At 43.5% G+C, this 26,267-nt stretch overlaps 1 protein-coding gene across 2 annotated transcripts; it reads left to right on the top strand.

Annotated features, from left to right (window-relative positions):
- The first annotated feature begins 545 nt into the window (after positions 1-545).
- LOC311352964 (ankyrin repeat domain-containing protein 13C-like) lies at positions 546-24,630 on the top strand. Of its 2 annotated transcripts, XM_084472801.1 has the most exons (13): positions 546-1,154; positions 2,398-2,439; positions 6,941-7,045; positions 10,979-11,064; positions 12,417-12,462; positions 13,960-14,026; positions 16,389-16,533; positions 18,148-18,279; positions 18,987-19,148; positions 21,340-21,419; positions 21,726-21,824; positions 22,037-22,137; positions 22,459-24,630. In XM_084472801.1, the coding sequence occupies exons 1-13, from the start codon at positions 776-778 to the stop codon at positions 22,587-22,589; spliced, it is 1,575 nt and encodes a 524-aa protein (XP_084328927.1). In that variant the 5' UTR covers positions 546-775; the 3' UTR covers positions 22,590-24,630. The 2 variants fall into 2 exon arrangements, with proteins under 2 accessions (XP_084328927.1, XP_084328928.1); XM_084472802.1 differs by lacking the exons at positions 21,726-21,824; positions 22,037-22,137; positions 22,459-24,630 and adding an exon at positions 21,592-21,719.
- Positions 24,631-26,267: the final 1,637 nt, after the last annotated feature.

Genomic DNA, 26,267 nt, shown 5'->3' with positions numbered 1-26,267 from the left:
TTTCCTGTTTGATGAATGATACTGTCACTATTCAAGCTGTGGTAACAACATGTAGGCTGCCTGCAGCAATTCTGAACACTCTTTACAGACTGGTATCCATATCAAAGATGACTTATATGCAAAGAATGTCTAAGATGAATTACTAGCCTATGTCTCAATTTAATACTATTGCGTGTCTTGTGGTTTCTTGAATTATGTTGTTTATCATGCAATGGCCTGGACTACAAGACCAGTTCTACAGTACACCTTGAGAAAATGATGAACTTTGAATCATATATTATTAACACAATATAAATAAATCAGATGATACAAAATAAACGTGTTTTTTTTTTTATTTATAAAGGTGAAAGCCTTTCAATGAGTCCCTGTAGAGAAAAAAAATAAGTATTTATTAATGTTACGCATTCTCGTTATGATGAGATACCAATCGTAGTTTTTATGATCTCTCGCGATGCTGCCTGCGGAAGACGGAGGTTCGTTCTTCCGTACGGGTCAAATGACGCGGGAGCCGCTTATGTTGTACAGCTACCGACAGTTTGGAGAAGAGCAGGAACCAGGCGGTGTTTGTATCCAAAAGAACCGCCCGGTGAACTTGTTTGTCCTCATTGTTGTCATTGTTTATTTTGAGAATAATTCGTTGTTTTCATGTGGTGCAATTCAGAGTGCTTGTGGAAAGTACCACTGGCATTCTTGCCAGCGAATTGCGTCCTTTTTCCGTCCGGAGGGTCATCTCCGACCACGACACCCTCTGCCTGACTGTCAATTGTTGAGAAAAATGACCGGAGAGAAGATCCGCTCCCTTCGCAAGGACCACAAACCGAGCAAGGAGGGGGACTTACTCGAACCGGACGAGGAGGCAGCCACTGGGACGTTTACCTCGACTAAAACCAACAGCAAAAGCAGAGCAAGTAAAATCTTCAGCAATCACAAGTTGGTCAAATCGCCATCAACACAGCAACACCACAATCAGCAATCGCAGTTAAATGCCAACACACTACCAACCACGGGGGATGTTCTGGACGACAACAACAAGAACCCCATCATACGAGCCGGTGGTGAGGACTTTCCTGTGCACGAATGTGTTTTTAAGGGAGATGTCCGACGCCTGTCCTCCCTAATTCGTACGCAAAATATAGCCCAGAAAGATGTCCATGGTAAGTTCAACTGTTGATCTCATTATGTCGATGTTGACGTGGCTCTAAAATGCTCATGGTCATGGTATAGTAACATCTAGCTTTATAAAAGCTACTTAAAGAGACCACCATACGCCCTGTAGGCCAACACTGAGCAGATGGAGGTAGGCGAGGCAACTCCCTACCAAGGCCAACACCTTGCAACGTATTTCCCGGCTCTAAACTCTCTGAGTAAATGCCCCTGGCTATTTTTGTCACATTTTTCAAACCTCCGACCGCTGTTTTGTTATTGCTGTGAAGTTGTTTTACCTACATAAACAAAACTAGTGTATAGGCTTAGTGACTAGAGTTAACATCTCTTGCATCACATTGAACCTCAGTTTCATGGTCAAGACCAGTACACCTGAATTGTTTGTACCAATTAGTCATTTACAAGCCATAAGAGAGATTATAAAAAAGTGACATGCATTGTAATACAAAGCCCGGCCATTCGAAGGAGCAGGTTGGTGTCCATTTCTCATGGATGGGGACATTGTGCAATCTACCCGTACCCTGCCAAAATACCTCCTAACAGACACACCATAGCAACCTGTTAATTACACAGAAGTGTCACCAACACACACCTTGCTCTCTTTGACCTAATGGGGGTCCATTGTGTAGCAAGTGCCTGTAATGTGAAGTAAACAGACAGACTGGCAGGTGTGGTTTTGAAAGGGTCAATGGTGGTAAAGGATGCTAGTTCTAAAGATCCTTACACACACACACACACACACACACACACACACACACACACACACACACACACACACACACACACACACACACACACACACACCTCTGAATGTAATGAAATAGTACTCTCACCTTGTTTTTATAGTCTATAAAACCTGCTCCATTCCAAATCCATTAGTTGTATGCAAACAACATCCCTTACCGCCACCCACACTGCATACCATCAGTTTGCCAACTTGGGGGTGTAGCAAATTAAGTCAATAACATTTTAGGCTTGGAATTTCAGTATGGACACGCAGACACACAAAAACGCACACAGACACACCCAGAAATGCTGTTTCTAGAATATTAATAAAACACACAAACACAGAAACGCTGTGTCTAGAATATTAAAAAAACATTCTTATTTTAAAATCCAACAATCCTATTTTAAATTCATTCAAGCTTAACGGGTGGACTGACTAATGCTATTATTGTTCAAAAATTGTCAAATGCACATGTTTTTGACCCAACTCTCTCTCTCTCTTGTCAGGAAACACACCGTTGCATCTTGCTGTCATGATGGGAAACAAAGGTGCGTCATTTTGAGCAACATCAGATGTTTATCTCTATGTTTTTTCTATTATGCATCTTATTTTCTGTGCGTCTGCCATCTTTTGTGTGCCTGCGTGTACTGGTAGTTTTGACTTATTTCTGTAATAACGTTCTTATTTTTCAGTTTGTCTTTAAACTTTCCAGTAAGCCGTTTCTGCGTTAGACTACCAATGTCTCTTCATTACACATCAGGTATTCTTTATTAGTCCCTGTGCTTCCTCTTGTATATGGTTTGCCCTAGCATTAGCAGACTGTTGAGTAAACACTGAAACCTGAACTGAAACCCCAAGCCCAAAGGACACTACGCTCACGCATAGCATCCTTTGAGTTAGGTGTTGGAGCGCTCTCTACCTTATTAGAATTGGAACAAAGCCTTTCGCTCTCGCTTTCTGTATGTTTCATGGGTTTGTTTTTCTATCAAGTACTAGTCCATGCCAAAACTGTAGAGTGGTGGAGAATGGAGATAACGTGACCATTGCTCTTGGCCCTGATGGCTATAACTAATAATCTTTCCTCAAGATTAAGCCTTCAGTTACGATCATCTGCCCAGCTAAAAAACAAGATGTTTTTAGATGCATTGAGAATGAGCACAATATAGTGCAATAAATATTGTATGCACTCAGCTTAACTTGCATATCTGACCACAGAGTAATATACAGTCTTGAGGAGCAATATGCATTTGTCATTCCACTTCCCTAAAGAACTTGGCACAATTCGTCAGCCTGCAATTCTGTTTTAAAAGGATGTTTCACTGGCTTGAATGAAAGCACACGTTAAATATTAATGCACCGGCCCTTCGTGAGTCATTGCCTATATTTAATTTCACTGGCAGGCCCTCGTTGGCACATGCTATTGAAAAATGAATGTCCCCCTTTTAAAATTCAGGGGTTCCCCTGAGTCAGCGGGCTCTAATTTTTTTCTTCTTTCTTTTCTTCGTTCTTATTCCGCTTATGCTCTTTCTCTCTTTTTCTTTTGTCGGTTTTAGCCCTGATTGTTTTGTCATGCGCTAAATCAGATTATTTTACAATGGGCTCTGTCCCCGCCTGCTAGCAGCACAGCTGTTAGCCCGGTGAAGGCAGCCAGCACAGGCTGAACACCGTGGGATTGATTGCGCTAATGAGTGTAGCCTAGCCCTCAGTGCTATCGGGTACCCGTCCACTGGGGATGTATGCAGCCACACATGCTGAGAGCTACTGGGTGAGGTCATGCATCAGGGTGGGGCAGCCCTGGAGGATGGTGTGTGTGTGTGTGTGTGTGTGTGTGTGTGTGTGTGTGTGTGTGTGTGTGTGTGTGTGTGTGTGTGTGTGTGTGTGTGTGTGTGTGTGTGTGTGTGTGTGTGTGTGTGTGTGTGTGTGTGTGTGTGTGTGACGTATCCTTGTCTGTTTCCTCGGGTTTGTCTTTGTGTCTCCCGAATGTGCAGAGGCAAATTGTGATGGATTGGACATGTCTCCATCGCTGAGCAAGCGGCCAGTGTCGCTGGCGTGGTGGCTGTTTCTTTGCAGAAGCTCTGAATTAGGGACATGCTTTCCATTGGCAAACGAGCGAAGTGTCTTGGACAGCAAATTTGCCAAGAAAAACCAGTGAAGAAGCACTAGTATTTTTGGACACATTTTGGCGCCTTCGTCAGCAATTAGGGTCACTAAGGGCAGGGATAGTGTCTCACAGAAGGACTGATTCCATTTCTAGTTTCCACAGTGTGAAGTGCCTTGAACAATCTTCTGTGAGATTTGGTTCTGTTTGCTATTTGTGCTTTTCATGCGACTATACTATCTAAATCTCTAGTTGTCGGAATCTTTAGATTTTTAGAAATTCAGTTTGTGTGTGTATGTGTGTGCACGCACATCTGCCAGGCCAAGAGGTAGCGCTCCCAAAATGTGTTTTAATCAGGTCAGCACTAAAAAGAGCAGCTTGAGTGGCGGGACACTGTAATATGTGGTCTGTCCAGTGGACGTTTTCATTTATCTAAAACAGATTAGACTAGTACAGGGGGGTGGATAGCATAGCAGGTAGACAACCTAAAAGGTTCTGATCCACCAGTAAGATGACTGAACCCTACCTGCTCCAAAATAACCTGTATCTGAATTCAGATTAAAGCATCCGCTAAATTAGAAAATAAATACAAGTAATAATAATGGTACACATGTACCGGGGATGATATTGACTTGGCAGCCCTTGCACGTTTCAAAGAAGCGGCATCAAAATATCAAGATAATAGCCTATATAATAAATGGATATTGACATTGCAATATACTGTACCTCAACAAGGGAGCCTTTATGTCACCTTTTCACACAGTTTGTTATTTCATTGACGGTAAACAGAAGCAATGATGATAATGGGACTACGGGACTAGTCCAGCTCACTCGTGTTTTGTTTTTAAATGTTCCCAATGAGGCTAATGATGTTCTTGAGGAGCGACATTAAGTCACAACAAAGCTGCAGCTCCCAAGGACCACTCGCTCTCTCTTTCCATCTTCAAATCCAGTCGCCGTGGAAAGAGAAGTTCCTTACAACCAGGGGATATATATCGGCAACGTCGGCACACTGGAAATGCAGTAGTCAGGAAAATAAGAGGAATGTTCTTGCTCGTCCATGTAAGCCTGCCCCTGCACACAAAACGCACCAGAGCAGGAAAAGTGCATTCATTCCTTTACTGGTGACCATGCTTGGATTTAGGGGTCAATAGCAGGCTTATGTCCATGAAGATCCATGCTCTCTCTGTGTGCACTAGTTACTACTAGTTAAATGCTGTCATTATTATGAAACAATCTCCATCCAGTTGGCTTTTATATGGGTCAGTGGTTATTTAAATGGTTGTTTTTTTCCCTCCCGAGTAAAGCCTTGCGTCAGCCACGGATGCTCTTGTGCACTCAGGCAAAGTCTTGTTTTCCAACGGAAACCTCTGCCACCAGCCGACACTAATCCTGGCCCAGAGCCAGGGCTGCAGACTAATGCAGGCTGTGATATGATCGCTTTAGCGTTATTCGTGGAGTGTAGCAAGGTGCTGGGGCCACCTTTGGTTTCACAAGAGCGTGCCTATGTTTAATAACGGTCAGCCCTTCATCACTGGCAGAGGGAGACTATGAGAGGTGTGTGGTCTGAAGGGGTGAGCCTGCTGATAACATTCAGCAGTGCTCCATGACAAACATTGGTCAACATTTGGGCCAATAGTGGACACTCAACTCACTCACTCACTCACACAGAGAGAGATGTCAATTGTGGACTGGGCTTTGTGAATTACGGAATGTTTTTACATGAGTTTGTTTAAATACGATTGCGAGAGCCAAGTTGTCATTGACTTAACATATCATGGGTATGGAGACAGATCGTCCTATTGAGAGATGGTCATTTCTATGTTTATAGAATATATATATATGTAGCAACCAGCTTGAGCTAACATTAGTCTTGAAAATGTTCTCCCTGAGCAAAACACCTTTTCTTATTTTGAACTTTGTTACGACAATTCATAGGCGTTGCGTGACTCGCAATTAAAAACAAACCTTTCTTGGCTCAAAGCCCTGATTGACTCACCCAGGGTATGTCAAGCAAAACGGCCGTTATGAAGCACACGTTATGTTTTCTAGTACATGTATAGAATGTATGGAACAACAAGACTGCATCAACTCATGAGTTTTCTTTAGAAACCACCTTTTGTGAATGAATGAATCACTACAATGTTGACTGCCGAGCAAAAATAACAGGCTCAGATTTGTGTCCCTCCACCTTTTACCACATTGTGCTCGGAAAGGAGGGATGGTGTCTTGTGAGTCTTTATTGATCATGCCCGGAAATTGCTGCAGTACTCTTGCAATCATGACACTTAACCTAAAAGGTGCCTGCAAACAGATGAGTTAAAGCATAAAAGGTTATGGTGGACTTGTGTGGCACATGCACGTTACTCAGTTAAGGAAGGTGATACTGTGTTGTTGTTCATGTATTCATGGCAACAATGTGTTTCTAAAAAGACATCTTATTTCAACTTTATACCAATGTGGTTAACAATCAATATCATTGTTTAAAATTGGCTTTGTTTGTGTTTGGCTTACCTTAAGATAGACTGTGAAAACTATGTTGGCCTTTCGGCACTTATGAAATGGGTACAAGAGAAAACCAAAACTAATTTTGTTTTCATAAAGAGAAAAGTCAAATGCGTTAATACGGCTTCCACCGAGGTGGGAACATTGCAGACTGTTGAGATAAAGAGTTTACTTATTATATATATATATATATATATATATTTTTTTTTTTTTTATCCATCCCTTTCAAGATCTGAATGTGTATCTGCTGCTTGTGCTTCCAGGGGCAACATAGAATCAGGAAGTGTCACAATTGTAATTGTCAGATAAGTGATTGACCTGTCAATTTCTCCAGCACACAGGACTTCTTTAACTCTCAACAACGGCTATCTTAACACTGAAGCGTAACAATGTTGAACCAGCCTCATGTCCGGTCCTCTGCTTGTCTTTGTCTTCCTCTTCTTTAGAGTGTGCCCATTTGCTGCTGGCCCACAATGCACCAGTGAAGGTGAAGAACGCTCAGGGATGGAGTCCCCTCGCCGAGGCCATTAGCTACGGAGACCGACAAATGAGTAAGCAGCCGTGACACTGTTCCATCAGCAGCACCACCACCACCACCCTGACGCCACAAGGCCATTAAGCCCCACCCATAGTCTAGCTTCACACATTCTGGGTCTAATTGGGCCACTTTTATAAAGTGTGTGGATGTACTTTAAACTTTTTAAGGCTATCTTTTAAGCTTTTGATGGTTGGTTTTGTTTTGCTTTGTGGCTACTGAACATCCTTCCTGTACCGATAGCGATATATCGTAGTTTCTCTTTCTTCTTACAAATGTACTTATTGTTAGTCACTTTGGATAAGAGCGTCTGCTAAATGCCCTAAATGTCAATGTAAATGTAGTCTCACAAATCAGATTAATATCTAAAGTGTGATGGAAGAAGGAAGTTTGATTGAAGCGGCATTTCACTCTCTGGCTCTCCATATTGGTTTCGAACAATCATGTTTCTTGAGGAGGGGATCTGTAAGTACTTCAACTGTAAAAAGTGTCTCAATGTTTCAAACATTGTGGACGGGCTACTGTATGAATACAATTATTCAAATCCAGCACAACTCCGCCCCTTGCAGTTTCTCTCTGAAGTTTCTCAGAAGTTCTGCTGTAACATAGTGTGACTGCTGTACCCGCAGATTACCTCGAGGCTAAAGATGCCATTGATTCATCTTCATTCTAATGCTTCAGTGTGAAGCAAGCCTGCCCTCTCGTCTCCACGTTGGTGGAAGTCTGTGGGCTGGCATTCCTCTGCGCATTGGGCCTTTTGTGTGCTGATGAAAAGCAATTCATTCAATGTTGCCCCTCTTGTGCCTTTTTTCCCACCCCTCCCAAGACTGAAGACTTATTTGGATTCCTGCCTGACTGTTAAATTAACCGCATAGCTGTACTGACACTCACCCACTGAAACTAAGCTGGTGTTCTCATGGTCCTGTTGACAATAACGACGGCCATTCCCTCGTAACGTCTCTTCACTTCACTCCACTCACTTCACTTCACTCACTTCAAAGTAAAATGTTCTGATATATCACGTTTTTGAATGTCCCATTTGATCAAATGTTTGTTCTCAATTTCCCACGTTGACATAGTCTACCCATGGGTTGTACCGTTTCATAATGGTTTGTTTGGCACACTGTCGCCAGGTGTCATCTTACTCCTCAGTGACTGGTTAGCATAATATGTGACACCCGTGTTATTTCTGTTGCAACCACTCACAGCATTTTACAGACAAACTGCTGACGTTGCATTCTGTCAATAAAGAAATGGACTTGACGTGCCCTTTTATAGACTTCCGTGTCTTCCATGGAGGGAGGGAGCTAAATTGTGACTGTTCCCCATTCAGCAATTTTTTTAAGTGTGGAGTGATTTATAGGGTTGGCTAAGGTAGGTGTGTGTGTGTGTGTGTGTGTGTGTGTGTGTGTGTGTGTGTGTGTGTGTGTGTGTGTGTGTGTGTGTGTGTGTGTGTGTGTGTGTGTGTGTGCGTGTGCGCACCCCCCGACTCTGCATTTGTAAATTTTTAACTTATAGGTTAGGATCAGAAGGAAACTGTTGCGGCTATAGCACAATGCTAGCTGTTTTTAAGTACCAGCATCTGTTTCTTGTGGGTGTGTTATTACTGTCATTGTAAAACAATGTTCAAGTTTGGAAAAATAAGCACATGTTCCTGCCTGTGTTTTGTCCACTGCTCTAATGTGTGGACTTGGTCTTTTGCAGATTGCCATATTGCAAATATGCAAAAACTGCAGCTTGCGAATGAAAGATTTCATGCGCTTTATTCAGGAACTCTCCCATTTTTCATTTGCTAGGGGAGAGTATGGTTGGACTGAATGAGCCGGTTTTCAAGGCCATAAGGGCCGTGTTTATGTGTATAATGTGCACTCTACATTTGTCAAATTATGAATTTACACTAAAGGATTACATTTTCAATTGAGCAACTTTCAACCTTTTGATCAATATCCATCATGTAGCAGATTTCTAGATTTGGTTTGTGCAACACATCCAGGTATAACATTGACCTGATTTGACAGTCATTGACAAAGTGTGCCTGAAGTGTTAGACCAAGTAATTAGCCAATCATGACCACAAAGCAAGTTATCTACCCTCTGGGTATGGAGTAATAGTTTTTAGTAATAGTATTTTTGTCACACTTTGATCAAGTTCGTCCTTGCATAAAAAAGGCTGAAATAAGCATTGAGATTTGATTTTATTGTGATTTTCTTTCCCTTGCCTGATAAATGAACAAGATCTGGTAACCCAACAACAGATCAGTGTGGGGTTATCTTTTAATTAATACGACCTTTGGATCATTCTGTTAGATATCTATCAACTGATCCTCAGCTATAGCTTTTAAAGCATGAAATCCTTTTACATTTTAAACTCTAGGGCCTGCTACAGATTCTACAGATTCATACAGATTTTCCTCCTTCGGGTTTTATGGAAACTGACCGGTAGCAGTCGTCCGGTGACTCCCAGCACCTGACCGGTAAATTATTTCCCGCCCTCCTTATCTCTGTCCATTAGTGTACAAACAAGGGAAGGGAGTATTACTAGAAGCAGCCACCTTATTACTGTCAGAACAATGACTTCAGTAATCTGTTTGGGAGTGAATTTGCACATCTGCTATTCTGTTGAATACAGGGTGTGGTTTGGAGTGTGGAAGATGGAGTTGTGGTCGGGGAGTGTGAAGGATAGGCTGCAGACCTAGCCTGACATCGCCGGAACCATTTCGCAAATGCATCTTAGTCTTGAACCGCTCAGTTCATTTATGATTTCTAAGGGCACAGACAAAAATGCCCCCCGGATGCAATTGGATGGACCTAAATCCAATCAGACCAACGAGAGGAAGCTATGTAGTTTGTTTAGGATAATGCCTCAACGGCGCTCCCATAGGGCACTCCTCTATACAGTCATCGTATTTAACCCACCCTATATATCAGATAAACAGTTGTGATTGGCTGACTCGGGCCAGGTCTGCTGGAAATCTGTCTGAAATGGGCCCAGACGCACGCCAGAGCAAATGAGCACATGAGTGTGCAGATTAGTCTTGTTCGTTGGCTAACGCATTATTTAATCAATCTACAGATCATTGATTTATTCTTATTTTGATTACCGTAAAAGCGGTTAAGTGATTTTAGATGCAAACAATCTGTGCTTATAGCTTGAAATGCTGTGCTGTGCGGGCGCTTCCTCAATGTTAGTAAATAGGCCGGGTTTCCATTTGGCCTAGTTCACTGTAAGCACCATGAGGTCCTCACCTGAGGTCCCTGAGTGCATGTGGATGGATAACGTGTGTGTGTGTGTGTTTGTACACAGCTTTCTGTGTGCACACTCTCAGAAGTCTGGCTATTTGCTAGCTTAGAAGTGAATCATTTGTAACACCTTTCAGACATATCCTTTAGTTTTATTACTTTATTGTTTTATGAATTTCCGTTGGCCTGTAATGATTGCTTTGTTATTTGCAGAGGAGGTCAATATGTGTATGTTATGTGAAGACATGTGACATTCTTTCACCTAACATACACATTAACTCTGTTCTTCTACTCGCTGTGTGTGTGTGTGTGTGTGTGTGTGTGTGTGTGTGTGTGTGTGTGCATAAACAGTCTCAGTCTCTTTCTTTTCTTTATTTAACTTTATTTAACTAGTGACTAGTGAGGCCCCCTTCTTCCATACCTGTTCATAGTAGCCATGGACACTGGGAGCATCTTCCAGTCTGTAAAGTGTCTTGTTGTACACATCCTATCCAGCTGCAGGCTTTCTGTCCAATCTCGATAGTAACACCGGCTTTGAACGCACATGCAGGCAGGCACACCCCCTACTTAATGGGACCTCAATGTAAACATGTGTCCTTTTTGGATTTTTCTGGAGCAGCTCAAATGATGAGATGAGTTGATGATGAAATGATGGGCGAATGGCAAAGCTGTACACTCTCTCACTCTCTCCCCCTCCCTCCCTCCACCAGTCACAGCGCTGCTGAGGAAACTGAAGCAGCAGTCCAGGGAGACGGTGGAGGACAAGAGGCCCAAGCTGCTGACGGCCCTGAAAGAGGTGCAACACACACACACACACACACACACACACACACACACACACACACACACACACACACACACACACACACACACACACACACACACACACACACACACACACACACACACACACACGTCTCTTTCGCTCACTCTTTCCTTCTGTTTAGATGTCTGTGTACTCCATTGCCATGGGGACAGTGCCTCCGAATGTAAACGCAACATTATGGGCGAGAATTACAATGAGACTGAAACAACTAGTTGTTTCTAAATGTTAAACTAAACTAAATGTTGCTGTCCTTCACTATTCCTCTCATGATAAAAGTACATCTTGAGCTACACTGGGAATGTGTTGTTTCTAGTTTAGTTCTAATGTATACTTCCTATGTGAAGTCATTTAGCAAGTGCTTCCAAAACGACTTGCAGTGATGAGCAGGTAGGGGTTAGGTGAGGTCAGAACACCTAGCCAACCTATCCTGGCCCTGTATACGTTTGGCCCTTTGTCACTACCAATTACTCTGCATGCGTCTAGTACAGCATGGTGATGGCTATGCTCTAGCTATGCTGCAGTCTTGATATCACTAAAGCAATAGACATCTGATCTGTAGGCTCAAGTTCAAGGATCCATCTGTTTTCATAACCACATTTCTCCTTCTCGCTCTCACCATCTGACACGCACATGCATGTACACACACACGTACACAGCCTCAGGCTACTAATTGTCATGACCACAAGTCATGACCCAAGTCCTAAGCGTGAGTGAGCCAGCGCTTTGTGGTGAGATCCCTTTAAGGACGCACGCTGTCCTGTACTACTACTGCTGCTACTGCTACTACGTATAGTACTACTCTGTGTTCTTTCTCATCCATAAGGAAGCTACAGTGAAACTATTGCTGTCCTCTTCCCAGGCAACCACCCATTGTGAAGTGAATGGGCGTGCAGTCTTAACAGTGTGTGTTGTGCAATGTACAACCAGAAAAACAGTTGTTTAAAAACCAAATTGTAATTTGGGAGAAAGTAACCTGGAAAAGCAATCCGCCGGAACTGTTCTAAAAAAAAAAAGAAGAGGCATTTCCTGTATTTTATGTCTACATGTCTCCAGACTAGGATGGAAACCATTATGTTGCGTTGTTTTTTGTCTTTCCAGATAACATCATTTAAAGCCAACGTTAGGCAGTCTGGCCCAAAACCCTGTGCTAGCCACAATAGTAGACCTAGAGGGCCTAACAGAAAAGGACAGCTGGGTTTTATTCCAGGGAGACCATTTGATTGTGTTTTATGGTTGAAGCTGAACCACCTTCTCTTTCTATTTAGTTTTCTGGGTCAGTTTTGTGTTCTTCAGCCAATAATCCTCTCCTTGTTCTTTCTCAGCTGGGAGACTTTTACTTGGAGCTTCACTGGGACTTCCAGAGCTGGGGTGAGTTGGCTTTTCCCTGTCATGCTGTCTGTGGATGTTTGTCTGGAAAATACTAGTCAAACATTTGGTTAACTATACCTGACCATACGTTGATATAGGCCTATTCTTGTGTTATATTTGTATCACCTCTATGATGATGTGTGCGTGCGGTTCAATAATAACACATGTCGGTAGCAGTGGGCAGAAACGGTTTGGTGCAGTTTCAGTGCAGTGGAATTCAAGTATTGTTGTTCTGGGTTTAATATGCTAAAACACACCCCCCCTGGTGGACATTAATTAGCAGTAAATCACACATATTGCTTTCCTGAGTTGGTAAAGCATTAAACATAATAAAAAAAAAACACTTTCAGGGAGCACAGACTGTGAAGGGCTTCTTCAAAAGTGGATGGGTAACCATAGTAGAGGTTAGGCCATAAGCATATAGGTAGGCCCTGGACCAGGTTATTAAGACAAACCCCACGATCTAAATTGCTCTGTAATCAACAAACGGATTACCAGTACAGAGAGAAATAAAAGGAAACAATATGAGACATATCGTTTATAAGATTTTTTTTTTGACAGTTGCACAAAATAAAACCCATAATTGGTCTCCTCTGACTCAGCAGCAGTGCTTTCGCTGTGCAGGGGTCTGCGGTCATCATTAAGTAAGCCCGCACTGGAGTGCTGTGTCAACACATCGCTTGTGAATTATTTACACCCTTGTGAAGTTTGTGTACTGGATGCAAGCCGGTACCAGGGATCGGAACAGCGTAAATATTGCACAAAGCTGTGCTTGTAAACATGGCTTGTAGGAAACGATTGGAATATATTGACCGCAGAAAAGCTATGAGCCCGTGGGTGGTGGGCGGGGGGGTGTAGCCCCTTTATTTCTTCAGATATTTTCATAAACATTTCATTCATTACTTACTTAATCCGATTTGTAGATTATGAACAATGACTTTGCATAGACGAGTATTTGCAAATGCCTATGCGTGCGGCAGAGGTCCCTGAGACTGCATAGACAAGGATGAATGGGAATTGGTGACTGTAAATGGGCGGGTTGATCCATTGTTGTAAAAACACTGTGAGGCCTAGCACTGAGCCAGGCTTGGTTTCTGTTAATCGGTGGTGGGCGGTAAATGTTTTTTAGGGGATTCGTCTTGTATGGCTGTAGTGGATTATCATGACTGCTATTGTCTTAACTTGTGTATTGTTCATGTCTGAACAGACATTGATAACCATGTTTGGGTGGTTTTCTGAAACATCCGAAAAAAAAAAAAAAAGTATACTATGACGTACATAGCGTTGGTTAAGTACCTAGGGAAATTAAAGGCTCAGATTGACTTTTCCTTCAGGAATTACATTTTATTATTATTTTCACCATAACCTAATACATGTTGTTCTTCAGCATGGTTTGTTGTAGATATTATATTCTCCCTCACTAGGATTGTGAGTGTGACCCCACAACATGGGCTGTTTTTCTGCTGTATTTTCATGCGTCTTCATCCCATGTTGCAGTGCCTTTGCTATCAAGGATTCTTCCTTCAGACGCATGCAAGATCTACAAACAGGGCATCAACATCAGGCAAGTCTGCCCGTCTCTGTCTCTGTCAGTCTCTCTGTCCGTCAGTTCATATGTCTGTGTGTATCTATGTGTGTCTGTCTGCCTGTGCTCATCAGTCATATGGAAACTGTGGAAATGTGTATCATCACAGGATTAATACAGAACTTGTTTAGGCTTGATTTGATTGTCTATGAATTCAGAATCATCCTTTAGATTCCACACCAGACAAGCTATCAGATTCATTATATGAACTAGGAGATCAATTCAAGAGGCCAGAAGATATACATTGAAGATATAAACCCACAAATAAAACCAACATACAAGATTCAATCTCGTATCTTATCCATCATCATTAATTTATACAAAAAGATGTCACTGATGATGAAGTTGCAGCACCAGTGTTAACAGGCGTGCTCTTGGTGTATTGTTACTACAGTCGTTTGGTCCTAGCAGGCACGCTCTTGGCTGTGGAATTTTAACTATTTGAAACAAGGCTATTTATTGAGTCATTAGTTTAACTTCTTGTTGTGTACAGACATAGTTTAGCCTACGCCCACAGCATATGGGCCCCTGCAGGGTCCTGTAACTACTTTGTTCTCAGACTGCATGCTAGCCTGGTGCTATGTCTACTGTCTGCAGGCTGGGTAAAGATACCGTTGTGTTTAATAGTCCTCCACCTGCACCATGTCACAGAGGGGCACTTGGGAATGAGCCTAGCTTTTGTGACGTTAACTTGGCCTCCTCTACTGGGGCTGTGACCAAACTTTGTCCAAACAATACAGCACTATGTTGTACAATCTTAATTATGATGAAGCTATGCCCTTTTTAAAATGAAAACATTTTTAAAAATAAAATGAAGCATCAGTCCGAAGCCAAATTGAAGATTGTCAAATGAAACCTGCATACCAAGATTCAACGTCATATCATATCCATCATCATTCATTTATAAAAAAAAAAAATGTCACTGATGAAATCGTCCCACCAGTATTTACACAAGTGGTCTTGGTGTTATGTTACGACAGTTCTTTGTTCCTAGCAAACTTAATTGTATAGTCTTGATTATGAAGATATGGCCTTTTTAAAATGATCAATATATGTTTGAAGCATCCGTCTGAATTCCATATAATGGCCCTCAGTCTGTTGAGAATGGTGTTTTGAATTAATAAGCAGGACTTGTTATTCATTTACATTGTGTAAAAGTCCTTGTGATAACACAATGGCCCAGCCCCAATCCCGTGGTTACATTGCCTCGGGAGAGAGCGTATCGACACAATGTATCAACGTATCGACACAACTTAATGCATTCTGCCTTAAGTCACGGTTGTGCTTGAAAAACACAACCACTAATCTATAGCGCTATCCCATATATCAGGCTACACACTCAGCGGGGAGATGGGGGGTGGCTTATAGTTTTCACAACCCATCACAGGCCCGTCAAATCCAAGGGCTGAATAGGTCGAGTGAGTTGAATAAATGTATACATTCAACATAGATCGCAGCCAAGGTGGTGGTTTTAAAAGGGAAGCAAACTGGTTTATCTGGATCTCGATAGGTTGCACAGAAGGGGAATTTACACCGCAGGCGAGAGAGAGTCGTGAGCGTAACATAGGCGTATCAATTCACACGCCGCCGTTTATTTCGCTATATTTTCAAGATTCATCAGATAACATCATAACCGAGACGCTTCAGAAACGCTTGAAAATAGAAGTGAAGCGTAAGTTAAGCTTTTGGTCGGGCGTAAAACGCTGCCGGTGTAAATCAGTGCACTAGTTTGAATGAATTCTATCTCTAGCTGAAGTCGGACGTCTGACGTCTGACGGCCTGTAAATTGGCCTTAACGGATCACAGAACTGCCAGTGGTTCGTTTCACTCACAACCACTTATGGTTGTGACTTGAACAATAATGGAGTAAATCACTGGGGGGGAAATCAACTTCCAAATAACATCGCACACATACTCACTCAGAGTACTTACTAGTCATATCTATACAGTCATTGTGCCTGCAGTCACTGAGGTCATCGGTCATCCGTTCACTGCGGTCATCCGTTCACTGAGATCCCAGATCTTGTTTGACGCGACACTCTGCTTTGAAGGCTTCAAACAGAAACCGCTCTGCTGCGGTGGACGAGCTCCAAACGCATCTTGCCTAACGAGTGCTCTAATCTTGCACAACACGTGTGAGACGACGTACTCTACTCGTTTTGCTTCCACGTTGCCTAGCGACTGCGATCAATCTCCGAAGGTTGTAGATGAACTTGGCTTATTTATTCCTTCCCTACTTTTGTTACGTTTTGAATTGCTTCTCTTAAGACTACTTGTTCCATCCTTTGGCCGTCTATATTCTAATGTGTGTGTGTGTGTGTCTGTGTCTGTGTGCCTGCAGACTGGACACCACTCTGATCGACTTCTCGGACATGAAGTGCCAGCGCGGTGACCTCAGCTTCATCTTCAACGGCGACGCCATTCCCTCCGAGTCCTTTGTGGTGCTGGACAACGAGCAGAAGGTCTACCAGCGGATACACCACGAGGTACGCCCCGCTGTAGGACAGGAGGCTTCCAGACACCTGATGATGGTGTGAGTGTCATTAGCCGTTACAAAATCGGCCTCTTCTGACATCACAAGTGGGCGTGTCCACCTAGATGTGTGCTGGATAGATGAGCAATGTTTGCTACAGTCCACTGGGTAGGCTGGTAGACTGATCTATCCAGCACACTATCTAGGTGGACACGCCACTTGTGAGGTCAGACAAGGCCAATTTTCAGAATGGCTTGTAACAGTGGTGTAATATGTCACCAAGTTATATTTTAGGGTTAGCAACCAGTTGTCGTCGTTGTTGTTCTTATTATAATGGGGATTAACCATCAACACGGTTGGAATGTGCATCATGTGAAACCCTACTCTACCGGGACAAAATGCACGAGTTAAACTCGTTAAACTTAGTCATTGCTTTGTGCAAGGGCATACGAGTCTAGACTGTCCCATGCTAGTCTCTACAAAGGATACAAGCTCTCGGTATCCCTTGATACCTTCCCAATTGAGACACGTTCTGGTTCACAAAGCACGCTCTACCACCAGGTACGCCAGAGGATGTGAGCACAAGGGAATGGGGTTGGAGGAAAGAGTAGAAGCTGGCCTGGGAACTGTGCACATGTGCCAGGGACCTGCTGGTAAGTGTGTACACGCCACCAGCTGACTGCGCCGCAGATAAGCAGTGGTTTGTTTTTAAAGTTCCCCCGTCCGGTTGACTTGGCACAGGGTGCCAAGTGACTGGCCGGTCGACACTAGAGTGTGTCTTTGTTTTCTTGGTTCTCTAAAGAGTGATGAGACGTCTGAAATGGGTTATTGTAGTCAATGGAACTTCAGCCTGCCACTTCTATTACGTGTATTTTTTGGAGACTGAAAGCAGGAGGGGAAGGGCGATAATGGTATTTTTGTTTGATAGACGTGGCTTTGTTTGGTGACATGCAAACCCTATTTAATCGTCTGACTAACAGGATAGGATAAATAGTTTTCTTGTCTAGTGGCTTGAGGGACCAAAAAAGATGCGCAGAGCCGCCTCTTTTATTGTAGTCTTTTGTCTTTTTTGTGTCCCGGTTAGTTTTTTAAGTCATTGTGTGTTTCTGAGTTTCCCTGCGTGTGTCTGTGAGGTGGGAATTTTGCGCCACGCCAATTGTTTCTGTGTTAACTGTTTAAGAATAAAGGGTCCGAACTTATCCAAACTTATTACAATTAAGCAAATTTACTTAAGTGATAAACATATAACAAGATGCAACAAACATGCAAAGAAACAATACACAATAAACAATACAATAATCCGAGGCGTCATGAGTTCACCCTGCGTCTCTCTAAGCACTCCACAAGGAGAAGTCCAATGCATTGGCAAAACCAAGGACAGGTCTCAGGATGCTGAGAACAGCTCTGCTCCCCAATAAAACTACAATATTGGTTAACCAGATGGTAGTCAACGATTGATTGAACTCCTCAGGATGTCTTAAAGGGGTAAAAAAAAAAAAATAGAGTGAGATAGAGATTACAGTGTGTGTTTTGGAGCAGTCCCTGTGTTCTGTTCCATTGTGTTTTTGGAGTCTTTGTGGGGCCCCCCAGGCTGTGGACTGAGGCGTGTGTGTCCCTGTCCCTCCAGGAGTCTGAGATGGAGACCGAAGAAGAGGTGGACATCCTCATGAGCAGCGACGTGTACTCGGCCACGCTCTCCACCAAGTCCATCACCTTCTCCAGGGCTCAGAGCGGCTGGCTCTTCAGGGAGGACAAGACGGTCGGTTCTTCCTCCATGTTGTCCTCAAATCTCACAGTAACAGTTTGTCCCCAGGGGCGAATTCCAACACATCCTCCTGTGTAACATTACAACTTTTAATAGATGAGCTTAAACGCTTATAACAAACTGAAGCCAATAATCAAAATCCCAATAAACAAAGTCAAATTCCCAATGGGAAAATGAATAGGTTTTTGTTTATTCGTCTCTGTCACAGCCAGTGATTATCCCAGGCTTAGTTTTGGCCCAAGTACATTTTGCCCCCAAACGGTTCACGGATCATTTCTTTTCTGTGACCCCCCCCATGCAAAATGCCAGCAAGCCCCCCATCGAATTTAATTTCCTCTTGCTTATTACTTTCCCAAGAGGGAAAAATGTATACACAGTTTTTTCTCATCAAAAACCCGACAGCCAACAGCCTGTGAGCTTTAGGTAAAAAAAAAAAAACCAACATAAACCCTGTGAAACACTGTAAAAGCAGCAGGACTCTCGTCACACAGCCTTCACGCTCTACAGTCGCTGGCGAGCGGCCCTGTAGATGTGATGCAACTGCCCTCTTTCATCGCCATCTGGCCCGTCACTATTGACTGTTGAAAAGGAAAAATCGAGGCAGTTTGGCACCGGGCTCAATCGGCTGGGTCTCTCTCTCTGTCTCTGTCTCTCTCTGTCTCTGTCTCTGTCTCTCTCTGTCTCTGTCTCTGTCTCTGCAGGAGCCCGTGGGGAACTTCCTGGCGGCCTTCTACTTCGTCAACGGCCTGGTGCTGGAGTCCCGCAAGCGGCGGGAGCACCTGAGCGAGGAGGACATCCTGAGGAACAAGGCCATCATGGAGAGCCTGAGCAAGGGCGGGAACCTGATCGAGCAGAACTTTGAGGTGAACCGGAGGGCGACGGAGCGACCCGATTGGCCCCTGTTCACCTGGCGGCCATCTTGGAGAACCAAGCTGGCCGCCGGGTGAATGAGGCAGATGTATCCCGATTGAACACGTTTTCAAGTTCAATCGTGCATCTCTGTCATCTTTGTTGCTGTGCTCCGCGTGTGCGTGACTCGCGACCGTTACCGTGACTTATATCTAGAGTCACATCAAGGGCCCAGGGATGAGTTGACTTTATACATTACTGAGAAACGCTTGCGCAAAGCCCTGATCGTTTCCCTCTGCCTGACCCGGCCCTCAGTGACGGAGCTTAACCCCGACATCCCAAAGGACCGTAATCCTCCCAAGCCCTGTCCTGCCCACTCAGTGCCCTGACGCCACCGGCTCTTTGACCACGGCCCCCATAGGGAATCGAATGAGACTCTGCCCGGTGTGTACCCACCTCCGTCCGGAAACCCCCTTGTCACTTATTTTTACCTTGTGAGGTGGACACGCACACACACACACTGCACACAAACACGCCCTACCTGTGTACCACGGGTGAGGCGTTATTGCCATCTGGTGGGCAGACCGACGCGAAGGGAAGAAAGGCTGAATGTAATTCAGCGGCTGGCCCTTTTAAACCCCGGCCCCTCCAATACAGTAGGTTCCAGTATGTGCTTAGCAAGGCCCTTGTCTGAACACAGCGCATAAAGCCGGCCATGCTACCGAGAGAAAGCCCTGCGTCACTCAATAGGCGCCCTTTCAAACGTGTCTTTGTTTGTGTTTTTGGTTGTTGTTGTTGTTTTTGTGTATGTTCCCCTCACCCCTCCCTCACCTCCATTCTATGCAATGCTTTTTGTGTCAGCGACGTTTTCACAGTGGTCCGCTGCCGGCTCTTCACTGTCGGTGTCAATGGGGCTGATTCAGGGTTAGAATGGAGGACCGGTAATATCAGGGTTGGAATGGAAGAAAGGTAATATCAGGGTTAGGGTTAGAATGGAAGAAAAGTAACATCAGGGTTAGGGTTAGAATGGAAGAAAAGTGTAAAGAAAGATTGCATTCAGTGTCTTCAGTCCTTTTAGCTTGCACAGAGCCGTGCGTTGGTTAGCTCTGTGTGTTGTCCATGAAGCGACGCGCGTGACCCGGCCCGACCCTGCTGTCTGTCCGCCGCCGCCCACCCCCGTCCCCCCCGGTCAAAATATTATTGTACAGTAAAACCCACAGGAACATCCAGTTCCTGTGACGTACCTTTATTTTCCACATCAGATGATTGAGCGCCAGAGGTAGGGGGCGTGGGTGGTGGTGGTGGTGGTGTTGTGGTTGGCGGGAGGGGGGGGGGGGGGGGGGGGGAGACGGACAAAATAGCTCAGGCCTGCCGGTGTGGGGGAGGCATGCTTGGGGCTTAACAGCGGGGGGCTTGGCACTATTTGAGTTGACGGGTGACAGTTTAAACCCTGTTGACGCCGTGGAGCGACCGTGGTGGGGGCTGGCTGGGGTGGGGGGTGTGGGCCGGGGGAGGGGGGGGGACGATGCCTGCAGGCGGGACTGACATGCCGGCACGCAGAGGTCCCCATGGAGACGCGTGCGTGCTGTCTGTCCCCAGTCACAACAACAGGCCCGTGGTACCACATGGCCCAGACAGCCAAGCACCAAAACAGTACAGTGCGATTAGCAGCCACAGGCGGCTTATGACCGTGGCCTCGCTCTCTCTCTCTCTGTCTGTCTGTCTGTGTCTCTCTCTCTCTCTCTCTCTCTCTCTCCCTGTCTGTCTGTCTGTCTGTGTCTCTCTCTCTCTCTGTCTGTCTCTCGGTCTCTTTGATTGTGTATTTTTGCAAAGATTTTACAAATACTCTGCTTTTGTCCACATAATATTACCTAACCTTCAGTTGACATCAAAATTGACGCGATGTTTTGGAAACTAGTGGCTCACTAGAGACACCTGGTGGTGGATTGTGTTGTGACGGTTACCTTGTTGCAACTAGCCATTAAAAACAGGTTATTATGATGCTCGCCCCACGTTCAGAGAGTTCAGGGCCACGGCCGTCCAGCTTCAAACCCGATCAAGGTTGCCTTTGTGCTGTGTGTTATTCTGGCCAGGCCTGTGACCTTGCCGGTAACCATATCTTTCCCATGTGGTTTTAATATCAAACCATAGTCTCGTAGTCCTATCTGTTTTCTGACCGTGACTCTTTCCCTCGCTGGACTTTAGCCTGCGCGGCGACCGTCGCTAACGCCCCCGGCCCCCAACACCATATCCTGGGAGGAGTACATCAGCGCGGACAACGGAAGGTCAGTACGGCTAGTCCATGATCAAGGATCAGATGCATTGGATCAGTCTAGAGCATCTTTGGACCGTGCTTCCATTCAATAAATTAAATCAGTTTTAATGCATGTTTATGTCTTCCATTAAATGCTTTTCAATTAAAAAGATGTGTGTTTCCTCTGTTGAATCTCAAAATAGCCACATGGCCGACTCCCTTGTGGAAGTAGCCGTGTAAAAAGGAACCACAGTGAAATGGCCCTCTATGGAAGTTCACATGACCCCTCGACAAAACCCTTCTCGCACCCCCTCCCTCCCTCCGTCCCTCCCTCCAGGGCGCCTCATCTGGGCAGAGAGCAGGTCTGCAAAGAGAGCAAGAAGAACTTCAAAGCCACGGTAGCCATGAGTCAAGACTTCCCTCTGGGCATTGAATCGTGAGTGTTTCAGGGAGCGTCCTCATTCAGACATGTACCCTTCTCCAACCACCCCCCCCTCCCCCTACTACTCCAGGACTTCAGGCTGGTAGTGGGTAGTTCCCACACCTGACCGGGCACAAACAAATCAATACGCCAATGTCAATAGAAGACTTGATAAGCTGTGTTTACTCTGAGACTCACTTGTTCACGTGTTCTCTCTCTCTCTCCAGGTTATTGAATGTCCTAGAGGTAGTCGCTCCCTTCAAGCACTTTAATAAACTCAGGGAGTTTGTCCAGATGAAGCTGCCACCAGGCTTCCCCGTCAAACTGGGTACGTGCAGCTCTACACACAACGTCTGTCCTTGTTGTGGGTGTGTTTTTTTAAAGGCGACAAATTATACCACCAGGTCTGAGTGTGATTAGCCGTTACAAGCCGTTTTGAAAATCTGCCTTCTTCTGACATCACAAGTGGGTGTGTCCACCTAGCTGTATGACGGACACGCCCACTTGTGATGTTAGAAGAGGCAGATTTTCAAAATCTGGCCAATCACACTCACACCTGGTGGTATGATATGTCACCTTTTAAGGATGTTGAGAATGTAAAAAAAACAGTTGTAACACTGTGTCCCTGTCTGCCCTTTCGTCTCCGCAGACATTCCCGTGTTCCCCACAATCACCGCCACGGTCACCTTCCAGGAGTTCCGCTATGACGAGTTTGAGCAGTCCATCTTCACCATCCCCAGCGAGTACAAAGAGGACCCCAGCCGCTTCCCTGACCTTTAACCTCTCCCCTCCCCGCGCCCCCCCCCCACTGGGACATGTAGAGCACAGGGGGAAGGAATCCAGCTGAAGGACAGACCTAAACTACGCCATATTTATAATACAATGCTTTTAAATCAAGCAGGAAAAAGGGGTTTGAATACATTTTGATAACACTGGGGAGCTGATGGATGCATCGTTTGTTTCCAGCTATCCTTTGCGTTGAATAGGATATAAATGGAATCTCGTGAGATGAGATTTTGTTTTTAAAGTACGTGCATTTTGGTTGACCGTGGTGGAGACTAGGTATAAAACGGGGGATTTCGGGTTAAACAAATGTAAAAACTTATTTATTTGTTGGAATAAGTCAGGAAGTAAGATTTGATTCAGGCGTTATGTATTGTAAGTATGTATGCAATGTTTTTAAAAGGGATGTTTGAAAAGCACATAGACCGAATGAGGGTCACCGTTGACATCCGAGGGGACCGAAGGTTATCCCGCAGACATAGATCTGTCCAACCCTGAATCTATTGAAGTTTCAGTGCTGGCTGAGGAGCAATCATGATTCAGAACTTCAGAGGATTGTTTACATGTGCACAGTATGACTTACAGTCAGCTTTTGACCGAATGTCAATCACTGATGCTCTCTGGACTAATGCTTTGGCTGTTTGTCAAATTGCAATCCACCAAAGCAGAGCATCAGAAGTCCACTTGCATTTTAAGGCCCATTCCGAACTCTCAATGAGACTCAATGTGTAGTCTGTATGTGATAAGTTCTAGGCATTAACAGTCTAGGCATTAACAAGTCTGCCCCGTAACAAATCTTGTTACCCGTTCTTGTTTGACTTTTATGTTTGAAACAATGGTTATGTCTGCACTTTTTTGGTACTGCAAGGAGCATCTTCTTACTGGCATTAATTGTGACAGTTAAGTTTAATATAGCATAACTCTAAACACATGGAAACCTTTTTTGCTACTCCACTAGAAGTCGATTTATTTAATACATTTTTTGAGTAGCAATTTTGAGATAGTTGCTGATGTTCTGTCCTTTCAGAACCTATTAATGGGTCTAATTGAGGTGGTTTCTGTATATGGATGATAAACAACATTCATTTCTATCATCTTTCCATAACTACTTATTTACCTCCAGCGTACATCTGCAGCAATGTAGAAAAAAACGTTAAAATAAGGAATACACTACAATTCCGTTAATGGTATCGACATTGTAAGAAAGCGGGTTGTATTTCTTTTCAGAGAACTGTCAAATGAATAAGGGAATGGATGGTGTTTTAAGTGTTCCAACACAACAGTTTTTTCCCCCTGCACATTGTCTAAATACATGTTTTATGATATTGTTTCAGTCTTCATTGGTTTTTTTCCATGGGTTTTATGAGTTGTGAAGATTAAGGTTTAAATGTTTTCGGTCTGTTGATATCTTTGTGTAAAGCCTCTTGTGCTTGTAAAAAGAAAAGTCCTTAACTGTCTTTCGGCATTATGAATATTTCGTTCATTTCACCCTTCTCTTCTCTCCTGATTCGTTTAAAACCTTTCAGTCAATTCCATAAGCCTTTTACACAGAGGTGTAATACTAGTAGGGGCCAACACAGGTGTATTGCATGATGTTAATCATGTGCACTGGCATGCCTACAGCCCCATAGTTAACCTGATGAGTGACACCTGTGGAGAAGACCACACCATGCACTAATCTTAATCAACCTAAGATTCCAGTTCAGCACAATCTTATTTATAGTAGAACGTGTTTTTTCAGGAGTGCAGTTAAAAATGTAAATATATAAATGACCAAAGTAAACTTCAATTTGGTTACATTAAAGCCTTGGGAGTGTTTATGCCGTTATGATGCGTTCCATAAACAATCCAATTAAATTTCTTACTACTGATAAGCACAGTAGTTTTGTAATTGGGCCTCATGGCATCTGCATGCCTAGTATTATTTTCATTCCCCCAGGACCAACTGCTTACTTTTATGGGTTTACTTCACATCAAATGTACAGCAAGCATTGTATAACCCTGCCACACTATTTTCATAAAAAAAACGTAAATAAAAATCCACATCTAAATTGACCATGGATTATAAGGTTATTTGTGTGCTTTGTTCCTTTTATTCACTTTAAGCCTTCATTAAAAGCAGGCATGCAAACTGGTTTGGGGTGAGAATGATGCGTGAGCCAAGGAAAACACAGACCCACTAGGCGGTTCCAGGGTTGTACTCCGGGGAGTTAAAAATAAAAATAAAAATTACTATCAATTATATAAAAAAATAAAAATTATATAATTTTTTTTAATATAAAAAAAAACTATATAATTTTTTTTTTTTTTTTTTTAATAAAAATTGGACCTGCACGCAGGTCCAAAAAAAAATGCTCGTGCAGATCAAATTTTTTTTGTTTATTTTTTTAAATAATATTTTTTTTTATTAAAATTTTTTAATATATAATTTTTTTTAATAAAAACATTTTATATTTTACATTTTACATTTTATATATATATATATATATATATATATATTATTTTTTTTTTTTTAACTCCCCGGAGTTTATTTTTTATTTTATCTTTATTTATTTTTTTAGGGGGTCCGATTTTTCTGTCTCTCATTCACTCGCGTCTCTCACTCAAACATACGCGCACACACAGTTCCAAGTTGTCTCTATACTATATTTCTGCTCCTTTCTCCCGTCATCAACATTACTGTATGTAACCGTGGCTATCTGTTGCGTGGCTTTCCCACTAAGATAGCTTTCTTTATAAAACATAAGTATTAATTTTTTGTGTTTCTCATATCACAGAAACCACAGTGAACCCTGTGTTTCTGTGCCCCGCTGTGGTGTCGACAGCACAGAGCTCCGGTACCGTTACAGGACAGCGGTGGTTTCTTTCAGCTTGTATTGTATTCCAATTTTAGCGAAAACAAACATAACGTTAGCTTGAAAGAAAAAAAACTGTTTAAGGACGCATATCTTTACGTGAATTTCGGGATGACTCGTCTGCCAATGACTTCAAGTTGGTTGTGTTTTAACCGGTGATTGTTGCGCCAAACTGTTTACAAAGGGACACTTGCTTGCGACGCAGCAAGCGCCTGCTAGTTGACCTGCCGGGCGGGACGATCAGTACTTCCCCACACAAAGAGCTTAGTTCTGATTGGATCGCTTCCCAAATCGTCCCGCTTACATTTTCGTCTCGTTTTTATTCGTTAACGAAAGTGTCAAAAGATTTCGTCGTAGTTTTTGGCATCCTAAATTGATTTTTATTTAGTTATCGTCTCGTTTTCGTCAGACTGTAGACCCCCGCCCCCCCCCCCCACCCCAAATGTTTTCTCACTGGATCTCCACGAATCACAAAAGTAGCCAATTTTGTTTAAAAAAACGGCGAATTTCTCCGAAAGGTGACTAGTTTGCATGCCTGTAAAAGGGACTATTTTTAAATAGCCACTTTATAAAGGGTATTGGGTTGGTATTTTTGCAATGATAAATATATACAAACTTGTTTTTCAACCCACTGAACTACATTAAATACTTTTGTTCATTTTCAAACATTTGATTGTGATATTGACTAAACAAAATGTGATTCGATTCTAAACAAGTGTGCCAGTATTGTCATTTTGAGGGACCTTTACCTTTATTCAACAAGATGAATCATGGCGCTAAGAACCATTTAAATAATGTTCACTTATTTTTTGCAACGGTA

Source organism: Micromesistius poutassou (genome assembly GCF_964030765.1).
Source record: "Micromesistius poutassou genome assembly, chromosome: 9".
Classification (NCBI taxonomy): Eukaryota; Metazoa; Chordata; class Actinopteri; order Gadiformes; family Gadidae; genus Micromesistius; species Micromesistius poutassou.
The sequence above is the reverse complement of the archived record's forward strand: the minus strand, read 5'-3'. Positions and strand labels throughout refer to the sequence as shown.